We start from the raw sequence: 19,345 nt of genomic DNA, 5'->3' as shown, positions 1-19,345 counted from the left end.
AGCTTCAATGTAATAAAATGTAATAAGGCAGTGTCTGCTCTCTAGGAATTCAATGAAAAAATAAATAAATTTTGAGAATTTTGAGGTCAGGCTATCAGTCTGCAGAAATGAAGCGGGGCCTTCAAATGGAGCCAAAGCTATTGAGGAATACTGCTGCATTCAGGAGGTAAATCACTACCCTTGTGGTTTTATCATCCACCCCGATACACCTTGGCTTGGCTCATCACCAGATGGGTTGGTGTACGACCCTAAAGCTGATCCTGTGTTTGGACTGGTAGAAGTGAAGTGCCCAAATTTGAGAAGCTATGTGGACTGTGCCTACCTTAGGGTCTCTGGTGGAGTGCTACAGCTCAAACAGTCTCACACTTACTACTGGCAGGTGCAGGGCCAACTATTCATTTCCGAGATGAAGTGGTGTGATTTTGTTGTGTTTACTGAAGACGACATGTTCATACAAAGAATATACAGAGATGAGGGAGTCATTAAAACAATGAAGCAAAAGGTTGATTACTTTTATCTTCCAACACTTTTGGCTTGAAAAGTTTCAAGCCATTCAATCAGTTTCCATCAATTTGTACATATTTTTTGCCCCATGTTTTATTTTGAACTGTTTCCACAAATGTACAGGATCTGTTGTTAACTGATTAAATAACGTATTTTAATACACATGTTATTGGTTTGTGTGTTATGAATTTATACTTCATTAGTTAACAAATATTGAAAAGTTAAATACAATTAACAAAGAGTACAAAACATAGAAATAATGTAAAAACAACAAAAGTAATTATAATACAGTTAATCAGATTTTTAGTGAATAGATTTTAAGTTTAAAGCTGATTTATGCTACCAATTAGTAAAGATAGTATGATCACTGTATAATATCAGTCTTTAAATGCAAGATATTTAAAGTGTTCTTAAAGTATAATGCGTTTTTATTAAATTAAATATGTCTACATACCTGGTGTAGAAACGGATGTCACTGTCAGAACCGGTAAATCGCTGCAGCCCAAAACGCTGTTTGAGTGACATCTGTTCCATCTGCTGCCTCACATGGTCGATTTCTTCGCGAAGCCTTTCTTTTTCTTCCAGAACCAAGTAGTCAACAAACGCGGGCTGCGGTGCTGCGCTGTAATCGTGGTCGTTGGTAGATATACGTTCATAATATTCCCCAGTTTCCATACTCTCTGGTCTCGTTCTCCTTTCCCAAACCCCAAGCCTTCTCTCTCCAAGAGAGTAATTATTCCAAGGGAACAGTACAGGTACGGCACCAGACTTCAGCCTTCGCCTCCCTCCGACTTCAGCAGGCTCCTTGAGCTCTTCTGGCACAAAGTGCCGACTACACACGCGTGTATGGTGAGATATAATAAAATTGTCTCTTTTTATATTTATTATCCATTTCTTTCGCTGTTGTACGTCTGAAGGGAAAGTATGAAAACTTATGACTGAATTGAATTTCGCTGAGGACGAACACTGAGGGACACAACAGTGCTCAGCTGACGTTCCCTCACAGCGCTGAAATTTAAATGCCCTTTTCATTTCCGTTAACCTAAGTTATTACTTTATTTTCACGAAGATATTGAATAAATAATCAATTAAATAAATAAGTTCTAGTTCAAACTGTATCTATAAACCACCAGAGTCTCAAGGAGTTGGATTTGAAGGCGCCGCCCACTAACCTAAAAGTACCACAACATCAAATGACGTTCCACCGGAAGTTCACGGGCTGACTTATCTTTATGCGGAAGTTCCAAAGAACGCTCCGTGCATATAGTGCATTCAATCAGTAAACCTGGGTTGCTTGACTAGATCATCTCAGAATGTCATCATCTTAACCTCAAAATGTAAAAACACAATGTGCTCACTATTACATTGGAACCTAGATTTAACATTTTATAAATTTGTAATCACACAACTGCATGACAGATAATTTTAACAATAATTGTCTTGTCATGCTATATAAATTAAAACGGTAGCACTTTATTTTACATTCCTGTTCCTCATGTACATACTATGTACTTATTATAGTAATTACAATAACTATGTAATAACTAGGTACTAACCCTGAACCTACCCCTAAACCTAACCCTACCCCATGTAGTTACCTTGTATTACCAGAACTTTCTTAGCTAAATACACTGTAAGTACACTATAAGTACATGTTAGTACACGTACTGTAAAATAAAGTGCAACCATTCAAACAATACTGATACATCCTTTTCATTTCCTTTCTCACACATGATATGAAATAATCAAGTTTTCAAAAATTATATAATTAATAATTCATTATTTGAAGACCTGAGCCTCCCACTGTGGATAATCAACCCAATTAATTTACAAAAAGTATTAGTCTGTTAGCCTAAAGATCAGCTTAATTTAACAAAACAATAATCGCCATGGCGAGTAACAGACTAATGTATTTTGTGGATTATAATGAAGACTTTATAAAAAGCATTTTTAGCTTTTTAAACAACATACTCTGTCCTGCACCAACTACACACACATTTCCTATCATGTATGTCTATGAAATATGATCAAACCAATCAGAGTAGGTATGGGGCGGGGCTACATGTACAACCACACCCCAGGTGCAGTGCCACCTCGATCTGCAGGCTGCAGCCGGGTGCTTCTCATCCAATATGTTCTTACTGACAATATTAATAATCTTTGTGATCTTACTTTTGCTTCTAGCCCCCAGATTCCCATACAAACAGGTGATGTTCTAGGAAATAATACTTTCCAGCAAACTGGTGTAACCATACTCAGGATTCCCTTACTCACATTAAAACTATCTAGTTTCTTCAAAAGAAACAATCTTTAGCTTGCCTTCTTATAGATATAGCCTGTGTGCTCAATAAAATGTAAACTACAATCTAGGATAATTCCTATTTTAAACTACAATCTCAACATGCCGGCCCCCAATAATGATCGACTGACATGTAGGTTGCCCTTCCCTAGTACTGACAAGTTAATTGGTTTTAAAGCATTTAGTGACAGAGCACTTTCCTTGCACCATGCCACCAGGCAGTATATGTGGTCAAATTTTTGTCTCTTTATTCTTAGTATTGTTACTATTTAACCCGCTGCTAAAAATGTCCCATGTCCTTTGCTCATTGTCAGATTATGGGTATGTTAGGATTAAATTAGTGTTTTATTAATTGTCTTAATTGTTTTTTATAGAGTTGTTATACAATTTAGGTGCTTGCTATTATTTTTATCATCTCAAAAAATGATCATCTCAAATGTTTGTTTTTTTGCATTTTTACTTTCCAAACTCATTCTGTATGGTTTATAAGCGTTTTGAAAAATGGGGACATGGGTTATGTCCTCATGACACACACACACACACACACATATATATATACTAGTTTCCCATGCAGAAAGACAGTCAACAGCAAACTGTTCAAGGAAAAGTTGAAGAGTTTCCTGGTAACATCCCTTTGCCAGTGATGACTATAAAAAAATGTATGACCCAGAAACATTCGTAGCAAAATTACTCTAGCAACAGATCAATTTAAAGGTGGCTAATTAGTGGTTTATTGGGGGTCCTAAATGTGAATCCCAATAAATGTTTAATGTGGATGTACTGTGTGCTTAGCGAGCAGGGAAACAATTACTTTGCTGAAGATGGAAAATAATATGTAACCGTATTTGAAATGACATCTGAACCTGTTAATTTTTAACTTGTAAAACTTATCAGCGCATAACTAATTTTTACTTTGTGTAAGAGAAAGTACCAGTATAAAACAGTCTGGATAAGCAAGAATACACATTTAGGGAGCACATTGCAGAAAAGGGGCTTGAACCAGGGTTGAACAAGCCACATCCTTCAAGACATCAGCTATGGCCTCACCCCAACTTCATCTCACTGTCTACCTGATCTGTTTGGCCATGGCAGCAAGCATCATATCATGCGGTCGATCTCATATGGATACAGACTCCACACTAGAAGCATCTCGTGGCAGTGCTGCTGATGAAGTGGTAAGTTTATTGTACAACTTTATATATTATAGCATGTATAAAATCTTAATTTTTGTTTTCTAACCTGAAAAACTGATTAAAATAAATTAACAGATACCTGAGAGATATTCCCTTCCACAGCTTCAGTGGTTGCTCAGTAATTCAAACCCAGCAGCCATACAGTCTGACAGCCCATCTCTGGGGATTCTACAGAAAGAACTGGACCTAATGAGGAGAGACAGTGGAGACAAGCGAAAACCAGGCTGCATGAATTACTTCTGGAAATCCAAAACAGCATGCTAACCACAGGCAACCAACAGGTCCAAATTGGAGGCCTCCACCCCAATCAATATGCTACCAAAAATATACCCATTCCTTTTCCTGAATTCAAACTCATCATACGATCTCTGTCTTTGGAGTGAACCTGAGTAATTGTAGCCATTATCTGCTAAGATTGTTCCTTGATCTCTTATATGTCTTTCTCTGAAACATTGTATGCTTGCAATAAACTGAATACAGCATAAAAATGCTCGCCAGTGTTATTTTGTGTGCAGCTGGGATTATAATTAGGGCCGGGACTTTAACGCGTTAAATTGAGATTAATTAATTACACAAAAAATAACGCGTTAACTAAGATTAATTAATTACAGAAAAAAGAATTCCTGTATTTTTAATAACTTATTTTTGCACCGCGGAACGTTTCTCACTGGATGAGTTTCGGCGGGACCGATTATACTAAATATGCTATTGATACACTTCATGGCAAAAATTGCACTGGTCTGCTAGACTTGGTTGAACAAAATAAACAATATTTTGTTGCTTAAGCTTATGTATTCAGTCATTATTCAATGGTATACTATAAATCCATGTGAAAAAAAATTACTTCTCACTGTTCTCAGGTCAAATATTTATATGCGATTAAAATGCGATTAATTTCGATTAATTAATTACAAAGCCTCTAATTAATTAGATTAATTTTTTTAATCGAGTCCCGGCCCTAATTATAATACTACTGTAGATGTTACAAAGAAGTTCTGAAACAATTTTATCAAAACTTTGCATCAACAGTAAAAAGCTCAAACATAGATTCTCATTAGGGCAAAAATAGCATGAATTATTTAGTGAAAAAATAAATAAATAATATAAAATAAAATATATACATACTCGTTCTCACAGTTTATTTGCTATAGTTTAGAAAATGGTAATTTACATACAGTATGACAAGAATGAGTTAAACGGTGTCAGAACAAATTAGTTTTGATGATTTTAGATAAAAATTAAGCAAAACATGCACAGGTCAAAGTGGCTGAATAATTTTTGGTCCAACATTTTTATCAGTTTTAATGGTAGTCCACTGTATGAAAACTTTTGGGTATAATATGCCACAGTTTGCTCTATTCTTCTCACTTACATGAATTAACTATAGTGTCCTGCACCCACTATTAAAATGAAAAAAGATAAAATGCAAAAATTATATCTGGTGTATATATATATAACAGGGTTTGAAATTTACTTTTTCACTCACCAGCCAATTTGGCTACAAAATTTTTAAGTTACTGGTAATTCAGAACTTCTACTGAACACAGAAATAAGCCATATTACCTACGTTGCAGCTTCAAATTTAAATATATTTCTTATAAAATCTGATTAAATCAAATTTAAGACTTTTTAAAACCTTTTTAAAAATGTAATTAAGATATTATTAGATTAAATAATATATAGTTGTAACAATAATGAGTGGATGGTACTTCAGCCATCTGTTCCATAATAATGAATCCTGACTCTCTAACACATTCTGCACTCAAAGACCAGAACGTGAGTAAACAAGGACCTTTGTTTTCCAACATCTTCCAACATAATTCACCATTTGGGGCACCGCGATGTCGGCAACATCCTGGCGTGGGTGACAGTTATTACCAGTGTTGGTCATTGTACTTTAAAAAAGTAATTAGTTACAGTTACAAATTACTTCTCCTAAAATGTAACTGAGTTTGTAACTCAGTTACCACATTGTAAAAGTAATTAGTTACTCAGCAAAGTAACTGATGTTATTTTTTATGTTCCATAATGCTATTATGTCCTATAACATCTTTAATATATAAGATGTTTATATTAACTGATTGAAGAATAAAAACACTACGTATTTTAGGAAATTTTGTATTCATTTGAACTCAATAGATTGCAGCCTGCCATATGATATGCACAGAAATAAAATATATAAAAAATAAATATTGAAAATAAAATTCAAGTGCAAAATTAAGACAAACAAATTTAAACTTGAGTAAAAAGAAACAAAGGGAAACCTGGCCATTAGTGCAAATCTCTGTAACTGTATATTAGGCCTAAAGTTACTGCACAATGAACAGAACACTATCCAACTCTTATGGTGCTTTCAGCCCAGACTCGAATAGAGCGTCTGGGGCGAGTGATTTTAATATTAAGTCAATGCGAAGACGCGAATAGACAACCTCCGAAAATCAGCAAAACACATTCTTAAATAGACACTGTATTTATAAATAAACCTCATATTTGAGTTTAAAACAACCACATTCTCGCATTAAATACTTTTAAAACTAGATTTATTTGCGCAAGTCGCGTCTGGTGTGTGTATAATAACAGGTGTGAACACAGCATTAAATATTCATTACAGTAACATGTTAGCATGTGTTGATATGAGGTGGTTCATAAGATTTGAGTTGCTTGAGGCAGACATAGATAAAGTATTTTTTCCTGGGCTTACCGTGCATGTTACAGAAATATTCATGCCTTTAATTCCCGGTACTTCCAGTTCGAGAACACCATTATCGCTGATGCCATCTTGTGTTTAGTGGTTGTCAAAGCGTGCAGTGAGGCAGCGTGGGCAGGGCACCGCCCACCCAGCCAATCATGATCTTTTTTCGCAACGGTGTCAGGCAGCTGATGTGTAGACACTAGCCAAAGCATGACACCTCGTGCTTTATTCAACCAAACTGTAGTAACGCGACACTTTACATTCTCAGTAACGATAACGGCATTGCAATGACGGGAAAAGTAATTAATTAGATTACTCCGTTACTGAAAATTCAACTCCGTTAGTAACGCCGTTATACTTAAACGCCATTACTCCCAACACTGGTTATTACACCTTTAAAACCATCTAGTGATACCCGCGCGAACCTCAAAGGAGAAACAAAACACATTCCACAACACACACACATAAGCACACACACACACAAACCTTTCTTAAAGTTCTTTAACTTCGTCATTGTATTACTAAGATGTATTGAGTATTGCCTTTTTGATGCATTAGATGTTTTCCGTAATCAAAAATTGGAGTATCTACAATTTTTATTGTGTGTTAATCAAACCTTAAATGTGTGTAATTCTGCATATGAATTTAACGTCGTGTTACTATCAGTTATATATGTCAATTATGGTATCTTTATAATTGTAAAAATCCGACTGTGTCGAATCTTGACGACAAATTACAAAAAAGATGCATTGTTTCAGAAATACAATATTTCTTAGGAAAAATTTTCAATTCTGTCAGCTATAACTCACGCGAGTGGGTGTTTCCCCATAGAAAAAGGGACGTTTTTCCCGCTTCAGATCGCGGACGTTCATTGGTTGTTCACACAAACAGAAGCGTGAACCAGTCAAGCCATAAGAACTGAAACCAGGAAGTTCCTCCCTCTCTTGCACTGTTAAAAATTTATTGTATTTTTACAGGAAACTCCTACTAATTGCCGTGAATTTACAGCGAGTAATATAAAAGAAATATACTGTTATTTTAATACAATAAAATTCTGTGTTTATACAGCAGTGTTGCTGTGATTACAGTACCATTAATACAATAAAATGTTGTATTTTGTATTGTTGTCGTACAATCCTCGACAAAAAAATTGCAGCAATGCATGCTGGGAGCCATGAACATGTTTTGTATGCTGGCATGAAACATGTCACCATTGTTGTGTTTAATACACCAAATGTTGATATATGTGAGTGTATAAATAACCTAAAACATTTTTTTTAAATTAAAATTTAGCAAATACAATATTTATACACTCAAATTATTTGTTTGTTTTTTTATCAGTTGGGTCATTTAAACAATTTTAGTGCAGTCAGTTGGTTGTTATTAAAACAGACATGTTGATCTGCTTTACATATGCAGAAATGTTTTCTGAAAGCAACTGCTCCAGAAAAAGTAATAAAGCAAATGTTGAGGGTCAAGAGCACAACTGAAGCAAACCCTGATCTCTATGATGGTGATCTCAAAATAACATTTTAATTAAGACATCAACATCTTAACCTCTGTGAATTTTCAATAAGAACTTCTGTAGATGCATGATAGAAATAAAATCATTCTGGTTAGTATTACTACAAGTGAAGCTGGTAATGCTGTTTGTGGAGTTGTTTATTCAGATCTTGAGAGATTTAAAGTCTTGTATCTTCAGTTCACCTAAGGCTGTGGCTGAAGAAATTTGTAGTTTGTGTTATTATTTCTCTTTCTTTCAGTGCTTGTTCACAGCAGGTGTTTGAATGACTGAGAGAATGTTGCAGGAACATTTTACTAACCTTAAAATAACATTATACTAATATGGAAACTGGACCTTTTTATGTTCTTGGAATGTTGCAAATCAACATTCCTAGAATGTTAATTTTTAAATCAAAATTAAGTTGAAAGAATGTTTGAGGAACATCATACCTTTTAAAAAATTTATTTTAACGTTAAGAAAACTGAACTTTTTTATGTTAGAAAGAATTTGAAAGTACCAAGTTTAATGCTATCGCAAAATGCTTTGTGGTGGCTGTAAAATAATGCTTCTACAGTGTAGTTACAATAATATTACAGGACTGTCCGTCAATTTCCCATCATGCATTTGAATTTACAGTAAAAACCATGAATACAGTGCATTGTTGTAAAATGTATTGTAAAATTACATCAATTGCTAACAGTGTGCTCTTGGTCCTCTTCTATCCGAGTTGATCTCAGCACTGCAGCTGAAAGAACAGCCGTTCTTATGGCTCCTTCGGGAGCTTTAATCTCCGTTGTTTTCGTTTGTCTATTACCTTTTCAAGGTGATTTGTTTCGTTGATGTCTTTCAAAAGGTTACTGTCTGTGAGTTTGCATAACTGAGCGTGTAATCCTGTGATTGTGCCTATTCTCTCACCCCTCTCTCTCTCATCCTCTCTCACTCATTCTCTCTCTCTCTCTCCCTCATTTGGATTCCGTTATGTCTTGTACAAAGTTTACTGTCTGTATTGTCGTACGCGTATTTACTCATGATTATATATTCATGATTGTTTCTGTCTAAAACGCTCACATCACGAGTCAGTGAAATGTCTGATCTTTAGCTACAAGCTCATTACTTTTCAGTAATCTAAATTTTATACGGATAGGAGAATGTTTCATGGCCAGAAACTATTTTTCCTTGAATTATAAGACAAACCTATTGAAAGTTGATAAGTTAATCTTACGGCCGTTTGCTGGACAAACCACTGTTTGATTTGTGGTAATTCACAGTAAGAGATATCACTATAATTGGTCCCACTTTATATTAGGTGGCCTTAACTACTATGTACTTACATAAAAAAAATAAGTACAATGTACTGTAACACCAATGAGCGGATGGTATTCAACCATCTGTTCCATGTTAATGAATCCTGACCCTTTTGACACATTCTACACTCAAAGACCAGAACGTGAGTTAAAGAAAAAACAAGGACTTTCGTTTTACAACCCTCTTACAACATAACTCACCACCCTGGGCGCCGCCATGACGGCAATGTCCTGGCGAGGATGAGAGTTATAACACCTTGGAGACTATCCAGAGATGCGATATCGAACTTCAAAAGGGAAGACAAACACCCCCCCTTCTTGATCGCACATTCCAGTGAAACAGACGCACACACATTCATGAGACGCACACACACTCAAAAACAGGCACAAGCATTTTTGCTGGCCCATGGACCTTCTTTTACTAAAACTACCTCTAAATGTATTTTAATGTCTCCCTTTTTGTGCTCAAATGTATGTATGCGGCATAGTGGAATATATGAATGTTACTGTGTGTTTAATGCAAACTTTATATGCATTTCGTTAAGAATAACTCTGTACCTTTGGATACGGGACTGGTAAAATCATAGTTCTTGGTGTCGGTATAATCGTAAAAACACGACTGTAACGAATCTTGATAGCAAATTACAAAAAGATGCATTGTTTCAGAGGAACGATCTTGCTTAAGAAAAATTTTTAACTTTGACATCGCCATAAATTAGACCAGTGGGCGGAGATCAGCAAACAAAGAAGATTTTTCCCGCCTTAGTTTGTTTACACTTCATTGGCTCATACTAAAAAAATAGGTGTAAACCTAGATTTACTTAAAAGCTCAGGGAAACCTGTATTCTGGGCATTCCGCCAGAGAGAAAAGAGGATTCCCAGCTTTGCAACCGGACTTCAAGAAGTTCTCCGTTATTCTTTACTTTTCGTTTCATTCTAGTTTTTCTTTATTGTCTGCTGATATTTGACTTCGTTCAATTGCCCTCACGAGCCAAACGAACTTAAGTCTAGTCATCTTTTGGCAAAGTTTACCTTCGCGTTAACCATCGAGCTCGCGCATCATCTGCTCTGGAAAGAACCACGCTGAGGCCGCACAGACCGGACAATTTGAGCGCAGCTACACACAAGAGCCAGATCAAAGCAAGTACTTTCTTATATCGCAACTAAAATTGCTGTTTAAGGTTGTCTAGGCTATTCCATGTTTGTGAAATCATTCAATGACTTGGGGTCTCTTTCAAAGTTAACTGTTTGAAATTGCCACGCTGAGATTGCTTTTCACTTTCACTTTCTCTCCCTCTCTCTCTCTCTCTTTATCTCTCTCTCTCTCATTTATCTCATTATTATTCTTGTTCATTTACCTTGTTTAAATTGTATTTTCGTTTTGCTAGATACTCATATTTACTCCGTGTGAATTGTAGTTATGTAATCTTTAGTCTGTTTTTATTAAATCCTATAATTTGCTTGAATTGAATTGTTTTATTGCTCATTGAGATCGAAGTCCCTGAATCGTGTGATCTACGCTACGAGCTTTGTTTTATATGAATTAATTTTCAGTAATCTTAGTAGTACAGACACAGAAAATATTGTTTTTTCCTGATCAGAAGATTAATATTTCTTGGAGTTTGTAAGAAGGGTATTTTTATTGAATTTTGATAAGGAAGTCTAGCTTCCAGTTTGCTGGACGAACAGATTGTCTAGAGTAACTTAAATTAATTCTAGTAAAGGTTACCTTTAAATGATTAAATATTCCCTCTTTGGGTAATTTAATATTTGTAAGCAATAAGCACGTTATATTCATAGACTCATGAATATTCACTTCATTTGAGTTAATTATTCCCCAGAAAGTGATTGTTGCTACAGTACTTATTGTGTTAATATTGTATTGTAAAACACTTTTGCTGCTATTGAGGTGGGATAGGGGTAAGTTTAGGGAGAGGGTTAGAGGTATGGGTAAGTTTAAGGGTGGGTTAAGGTAAAAAGTATGGGTCAACTGTGTAATTATAAATGTAATTACAGAAATTAAATACAGATGTAATTACATGTAGTTTTTTTTTTTAAATATAAGTACAATGTAAAAACATGCACACAATAAGTACATTGTACTAAATTATTAATTAAAATGTAGGTACATAGTAGTTAATGCCACTTAATATTTAGTGGGTCCCTATAATTGATATGTAGAATGGAATATTGACATATTAATGAGTAAATTACAGTGCCTTGTAATGAGTTATTGATATATACAATTTACCTACTTTTCATCTTCAATAATTTTAATGTAACTGTCATAAGATAATATATATATATATATATATATATATATATATATACAGTATTGTTCAAAATAATAGCAGTACAATGTGACTAACCAGAATAATCAAGGTTTTTCGTATATTTTTTTATTGTTACGTGGCAAACAAGTTACCAGTAGGTTCAGTAGATTCTCAGAAAACAAATGAGACCCAGCATTCATGATATGCACGCTCTTAAGGCTGTGCAATTGGGCAATTAGTTGAATTAGTTGAAAGGGGTGTGTTCAAAAAAATAGCAGTGTGGCATTCAATCACTGAGGTCATCAATTTTGTGAAGAAACAGGTGTGAATCAGATGGCCCCTATTTAAGGATGAAGCCAACACTTGTTGAACATGCATTTGAAAGCTGAGGAAAATGGGTCGTTCAAGACATTGTTCAGAAGAACAGCGTACTTTGATTAAAAAGTTGATTAGAGAGGGGAAAACCTATAAAGAGGTGCAAAAAATGATAGGCTGTTCAGCTAAAATGATCTCCAATGCCTTAAAATGGAGAGCAAAACCAGAGAGACGTGGAAGAAAACGGAAGACAACCATCAAAATGGATAGAAGAATAACCAGAATGGCAAAGGCTCAGCCAATGATCACCTCCAGGATGATCAAAGACAGTCTGGAGTTACCTGTAAGTACTGTGACAGTTAGAAGACGTCTGTGTGAAGCTAATCTATTTTCAAGAATCCCCCACAAACTCCCTCTGTTAAAAAAAAGGCATGTGCAGAAGAGGTTACAATTTGCCAAAGAACACATCAACTGGCCTAAAGAGAAATGGAGGAACATTTTGTGGACTGATGAGAGTAAAATTGTTCTTTTTGGGTCCAAGGGCCACAGGCAGTTTGTGAGATGACCCCCAAACTCTGAATTCAAGCCACAGTACACAGTGAAGACAGTGAAGCATGGAGGTGCAAGCATCATGATATGGGCATGTTTCTCCTACTATGGTGTTGGGCCTATTTATCGCATACCAGGGATCATGGATCAGTTTGCATATGTTAAAATACTTGAAGAGGTCATGTTGCCCTATGCTGAAGAGGACATGCCCTTGAAATGGTTGTTTCAACAAGACAATGACCCAAAACACACTAGTAAACGGGCAAAGTCTTGGTTCCAAACCAACAAAATAAATGTTATGGAGTGGCCAGCCCAATCTCCAGACCTTAATCCAATTGAGAACTTGTGGGGTGATATCAAAAATGCTGTTTCTGAAGCAAAACCAAGAAATGTGAATGAATTGTGGAATGTTGTTAAAGAATCATGGAGTGGAATAACAGCTGAGAGGTGCCACAAGTTGGTTGACTCCATGCCACACAGATGTCAAGCAGTTTTAAAAAACTCTGGTCATACAACTAAATATTAGTTTAGTGATTCACAGGATTGCTAAATCCCAGAAAAAAAAAAATGTTTGTACAAAATAGTTTTGAGTTTGTACAGTCAAAGGTAGACACTGCTATTTTTTTGAACACACCCCTTTCAACTAATTGCCCAATTGCACAGCCTTAAGAGCGTGCATATCATGAATGCTGGGTCTTGTTTGTTTTCTGACAATCTACTGAACCTACTGGTAACTTGTTTGCCACGTAGCAATAAAAAATATACTAAAAACCTTGATTATTCTGGTTAGTCACATTGTACTGCTATTATTTTGAACAATACTGTATATATATATATATATATATATATATATATATATATATATATATATATATATTAGGGCCGGGACTCGATTAAAAAAATTAATCTAATTAATTAGAGGCTTTGTAATTAATTAATTGAAATTAATCGCATTTTAATCGCATATAAATATTTGACCTGAGAACAGTGAGAAGTAATTTTTTTTCACATGGATTTATAGTATACCATTGAATAATGACTGAATACATAAGCTTAAGCAACAAAATACTGTTTATTTTTGTTCAACCAAGTCTAGCAGACCAGTGCAATTTTTGCCATGAAGTGTATCAATAGCATATTTAGAAACAATTTAGAAATAGTACATTTCAGAAATTCAGGTAGCTTATAGGTGCTGGAACCTTCTGTAAAGTGTTTTTTTTTTTTTAAGTAAAACACAATACTGTCAATTACATTCAGAACATTAGAAACACTGACTATTAGAAAACATCTCTCTGTTGCTTCAGAGGCCATAACATACTAAGTCCAACTCTCAACAACCTTGGCCAAAGCAATAAAGATTTCAACATAAACTGTTGCACCAACAAAATAATACATAGTTCAACATAAAGTATAAACTCCACGCTAGCTGCTATATGTTTTGCGTTTAGGTGATACTTGAGGCTCGATGTGCTGCTGCGGTGATGTGCGAATGCTAGTTGGTGCTCCAGTATAATCGGTCCCGCCGAAACTCATCCAGTGAGAAACGTTCCGCGGACTGTTTGCATCAGTTAGCCCCAAAATTCTCATAAATGGCACAGCCCGTATGAATATAGCTCGTTAACCGTAGAACGGACTTGCATTGGTCTTTTTGTGTGTGTGTGCTGTGTTTCTCTCACCTACAGTAAGCCAGGATGTTCCAGTCATCCAGTCCAGCAGTCCACGATGTACTCCAACGCTCAAAATACACCTCCTTATCATAAGCAAATTCTACATATGTCTGACTATCAATCTTTCTGAGACTCCTAAATTTCTGTCTGTAAGCTTTCGGAACCAACTCGTAAGCTGACAAAATGGCTTGCTTAACCACATCATAGTTCGAAGCATCATCAACAGACAAAGCTGAATAAGCTTGTTGAGCTTTTCCTTTTATAACACTTTGCAGCATCAAAGACCAATACTCAATGGGCCACTTCAAACTCTCAGCCACTTTTTCAAAATGCTGGAAATATTTGTCAACCTCCAGCTCATCAAAAGGAGGAACTAACCTCACTTCTCTGCTAGCACTGAATTCGTTTGTATTTAATGGATCTGCTTTTCCTAGCTTTGCTAACTGAAGCTGTTTTTCTATTTTTTCTCTTTCCAGCTCTATTCTTTCTCTTTCAATCAGCATCCTTTCCTTTTCCATTCATTCCTGTCTTTCTCTTTCTCTATCTTCTCTGTCTCTTTCCAATTTAAATTTATCCAGTTCAAACTGTCTTTATTTTTCTCTCTCATCAGCACGTTCTTTTTCTCTTTCTCTCTCCAACTGAATCAGTCGTATTTTTAACTCTATGTCTGAGCCACTTTTAGGTTGAGGCTCCACATCAGATGCTCCAAATTGAGCCAAGTCTTCACTTGTAAAAACACCCTCATCATGATAATGTTGTGCTATCACTTGTACAATCGTTTTTTTTCCTGTAACTAACATTCAAACCAGCTAATTTTAGCATCTTAGCAACTTCCAATAAATCAGTTTTTCTCAATTGCTGCAGACCCTTAACAGTAGGTAATTCCAAAAACTCTTTTACTGCTGCTGCCATAATTACGAGAGGGGAAAAAAAAAACAATCACTTGGATTCAATAAATGCTAACTTAATGCAAATGACGTCAAAATGGTAAATATCCCGGACCCAGCCCCCAATTTTTGTTACGTACTAGGACAGCAGCAAATACAGGCATGGAGTCATGAATCCGTTTCAATATCTGAAACCCATTTGAAATAAATTTACAGCTCACTATATCACAGTCGTTTTTTTTTATCTCAAACAAAAAGGTTCACATTCAAAGCACCCCCAAAACATATTAACATTACTAGTAGCCTGTTGATACATCTCACTGTCCTTTAAGAATGTCCATCTCGACTATCCTACCACACATGCAAGTGTCTCTGTCACTATTTCAAAAGGGTGACGACACGAAAATCCTGAAAAACATCCAAAAGATATGGTATCCACTCCCGAGAAAGTCCACGAGATCTGTGCAAAGAAAGGGATCCAAAAAGTGAGAAGACATATGGTCCAACCATATCCCTCGCGACAACGGAGTGCATCCGAAGCATCTCCGTCATCCCACAGAAGTCGCGCTTCCCGAATGTTCTCCTCCGCTAATTCACGCGCTATCGCGTGTGATCAAGAATGACCCAATCACAAAACAGAGGATTAAACATCGATAACATCTTTACCACTGTGTATTACTTATTTTTATTTTATTGTCATGTACTTAATCAGACAAATAGATGACCTTATGACAAAATAAAATACAGAATCAAATCAAAATAAAACAATACAATAGAAAAATAAAATGTGTATGTGGGTTCATCACACAGGATAACATTATAAATACAACTTGTTGTGCTTTTTGGATAGGGGTGCACCATTCAGTGGCGGACTGGGACCAAAAAGTTGCCTGAACTGTCTGGCCCACAGCACCCCACCACATCATAACGCAAACGCCCCTGATTTGGTGTCATTTATTAATTTAATATTTAAGTAAACAGTTTGGGGATTTTAACCAATAGGGCAACTGATCCTCCATTGAAAAAAAAAAAAAGAACAGCAGCTGTTCATTTAGCGACTGTGCATTTAATGTAGGGCAGACAGAAGATGGCGCAGATATATACAGTACAGACCAAAACATTCTTCTAGAACTCACACTTTGCATTCAGTTAGCAGATCTATACGAGGGGGTGTTTTTGTATTGTGTTTTCCAGTCCGACGGGCTATCGTGAATAGTGATGTAAAACTCCTAACTTGATTCGCGTTGTTCACTTGCTTGAAGGGGTGAAGCGGATCTTAGTTGATCGTTTGCATTTGTTTCTAAATATTGCTGATTCAAGTTAAACAATTTGCGCGCGTTATATCAAAATAATTGTCTCTGCAAATATTCTCGTAAACACAGTCGGTTATGTTTAAGTAAAGTGTTTAAGTAAAGTCCTCCCAGTGGTCCTATTGCCATTTGCAGAAATTCATCCGCTCCCGGTAAGAAACAACCAATCAGAGCTGCGGTCCGTAACTTTTTTTGTGTTCAGAATTAACAAAATGTATATAATAAGCGAGTACACCATGAATCCATTTTCCAAACCATGTTTTTAGCCTCTCCTGAATCATTAGGGTACATCTATAATAAGTGTTTATATTCAGACCATTTTAGATTGCTTCAGGGGTACCGCGCAGAGTAACCCAGTACCTTTGTGATTCTTCATAGACATAAACAGAGAGAAGTAGTTCCGGCTACGATGTTCTTCCGCAATATTCAAGCAGTTCTGTTCATTAACTGCTAGAACATCAAAAGTTACCTACCGCAGCTTTAATTGGTGACTCGGCATCCACTTTATAACGTGTAGCCACTAGGGGTGTAACGGTACGTGTATTTGTACCGGTACAGGGCTTTCGGTATGGTGCACGTGTGTACAGAATGACGGAATGCAATATTTTGTGCACGGATCATAGGTACATTTTCGTTTTTCCAAACAAACATATTAAGTGGCGGAAGTGTCCACATTCAGCGCGAATCCCGCCCTGCAGCTGATTCTAGGGCCGGCGGCACACTGAATGCATGGCGCACGCGTCTCAGCTGTGTGGCGTGTCCGTTTTTAATTCGACTCCCATGGTAACAGGTTAGAGCCTGCAGACTGCCTGCATGAGATGCGCATCTCAGGCGTGGCTTGAGCCGCGCGGAAAACGTGTGCATGCTAGAAATAGAATGGACGCCTATTTTTCACGCGACACGCTAGCGTGTTGGAATTGTTTCCAGGCAAAATATAATAAGAAAACATGTTTACATGTAATTTTGTACACAAATAAATATTAATTCATGACACTTTGATGTTTGAAAGTCTATAGGTTGACATAAATTCAGATATAAATTTAATTTAAACAATAAATGAATAATTATAGATTTTCAAATATTGCACCTGTCAAACATAGTATATTTTTCCGTCAATACTGTTGACGGTGTCCTTTATCAGTAGGTTTTATATTTATGCTCAACATGAAGTATAGATATTGTTGTCATGAAGACAAGATCCTGGTCTGTCTGCGGTCTCCCTGTCACCTACAGCTGCAGGCACAGCACGGTTCTGGTGAAGCAGGGCTACAAGCTGGGATTGGTAATTTTGCACTGTAATCATAGTTATTTATTTATATTTTTCATTATACTTTATTAAATTATATTGGTTTGAGACTGAGAGTATTTCATTTAGTGGAGAACTTTGCAGCAGAATTTTATTATTTTTTTTTTTATTTTTTTTATATATATTTTATTAAAAAGTATTTAAAAAAAAAAGTGTATAGTAATAATCAACCTGCAGTTTAATGTTTGCATTTTTCAATTACATTTTTGTCAGTTATTTTATCTAAACAGATCGATTAATTTCTTCAAGATTTCAAAATCAAATAGCCTACTGATAATGTAGTAGCACTGTAAGATTACATATGTTTGAATGCATTATTGCTAAAGTGATTGCGTGTGAATGTGCTTTATCTGTTTAAATCATGCTTTAACTCGACATTAATCAGTAAAAGAAATAGACAAACTCATATAGCCTTTAACATCCCGCTCGACTATTGCAGTCATTATAACCTGATCAAGCCATATAGCTAAATATGTTTAACATGAATTCTTGCTGAATATGCAGTTACATTTCGAGCTGTTGGCATTAAATTGTACTCGTGACGGAGTTTGAGTTACAGCAACTTCCTGTCAGGCCTCCAGGGACACACCCCTTGACGAAAACTCAAAACCTTTGCAATTTGACATCACAAAGGTCTTATGATGACCCTCACAAAATTTGAAGAAAATCCGATTAAAACTGTAGGAGGAGTTCGTCAAAGTACGAGGCATTGAAATGGCAAAACCTGCACAAAAATCATGCAGGAAATTGAAAATAACTTAGTTCCTATTGGGTTTTGGATTTTGTACCAAGAGACTTTTTTGTAGACAATGGTATGCTACATGTGTGTACCAATTTTCATGCATGTACGTGAAACACAGCTAGAGGCGCAATCCGCTGAAATATACCAGGTGGCGCTATCGAGCCATTTCGCCACACCCACTTCTGAAACCTATATCAGATGTACATTTTCGCCAGTCCTGATGTGTGTGCAAAGTTTTGTGAGTTTTGGAGCATGTTTAGGCCCTCAAAAATGCGATTCATTTCGGAGAAGAAGAAGAAGAATTAAAGCTGCAAGAAGCGATGAACGGGCCCTCGTACCCAGACTCACTGGCAGTGAGTGGCTTTAGTAAATAGGTGAACGGTGAGAAATATGCGTTTAAACTCATAAATAAAAGTAGAATATATCAATGTTTATTCCATATATGTGCCAATCTTCCTGTTGCCAGCAGGTGGCACTATCATTATAATGGAATATTGGCCTTCAGATGTGTTCAGGGCAGGACTCTTATCGAACATGTGAAGTTTGGGGAAGATTGAACATTTTATGCTTGAGTTACAACAACTTCTCTTGCTGTGGCGAGACATCAAATTTTGTCATGGCGTTATGAACACGCCCTTTAACAAAAACTCAAGATCTCCACAATTTAACATTACACATTAACACATTACAATTGTTTTATGACTGCAAGCCTTTTTCCTCAAATGCTATTGAGCTTCAAATTTGCATTTGAGCCCATGTGAAAAAAGAAGCATAATTTACATATGACTTAGTTTGTTTTA

General features: G+C 36.1%; 2 protein-coding genes across 5 annotated transcripts in view; both read left to right on the top strand.

Moving 5' to 3' along the window:
• Window positions 1-19,345, top strand: part of LOC128021605 (uncharacterized) — a 232,326-nt gene that overhangs the window by 68,146 nt on the left and 144,835 nt on the right. The window lies entirely within an intron of this gene.
• Window positions 3,765-4,484, top strand: sst2 (somatostatin 2). 2 transcript variants are annotated; one of them, XM_052609000.1, is made up of 2 exons: window positions 3,765-3,978; window positions 4,099-4,484. In XM_052609000.1, the coding sequence occupies exons 1-2, from the start codon at window positions 3,841-3,843 to the stop codon at window positions 4,258-4,260; spliced, it is 300 nt and encodes a 99-aa protein (XP_052464960.1). In that variant the 5' UTR covers window positions 3,765-3,840; the 3' UTR covers window positions 4,261-4,484. The 2 variants fall into 2 exon arrangements, with proteins under 2 accessions (XP_052464960.1, XP_052464957.1); XM_052608997.1 differs by having other exon boundaries at window positions 4,072-4,484.

This window comes from Carassius gibelio, chromosome A2, assembly GCF_023724105.1.
Source record: "Carassius gibelio isolate Cgi1373 ecotype wild population from Czech Republic chromosome A2, carGib1.2-hapl.c, whole genome shotgun sequence".
NCBI classification, from domain to species: Eukaryota; Metazoa; Chordata; class Actinopteri; order Cypriniformes; family Cyprinidae; genus Carassius; species Carassius gibelio.
This window is presented reverse-complemented; position numbering and strand designations above follow the sequence as displayed.

Excerpts from the sequence above, each read along its gene's own strand:
- sst2 (XM_052608997.1), top strand. The coding sequence starts at position 3,841 with ATGGCCTCACCCCAACTTCATCTCACTGTCTACCTGATCTGTTTGGCC. Across the intron at positions 3,979-4,071 it reads GCAGTGCTGCTGATGAAGTG|ATACCTGAGAGATATTCCCT; the intron begins GTAAGTTTATTG and ends ATAAATTAACAG.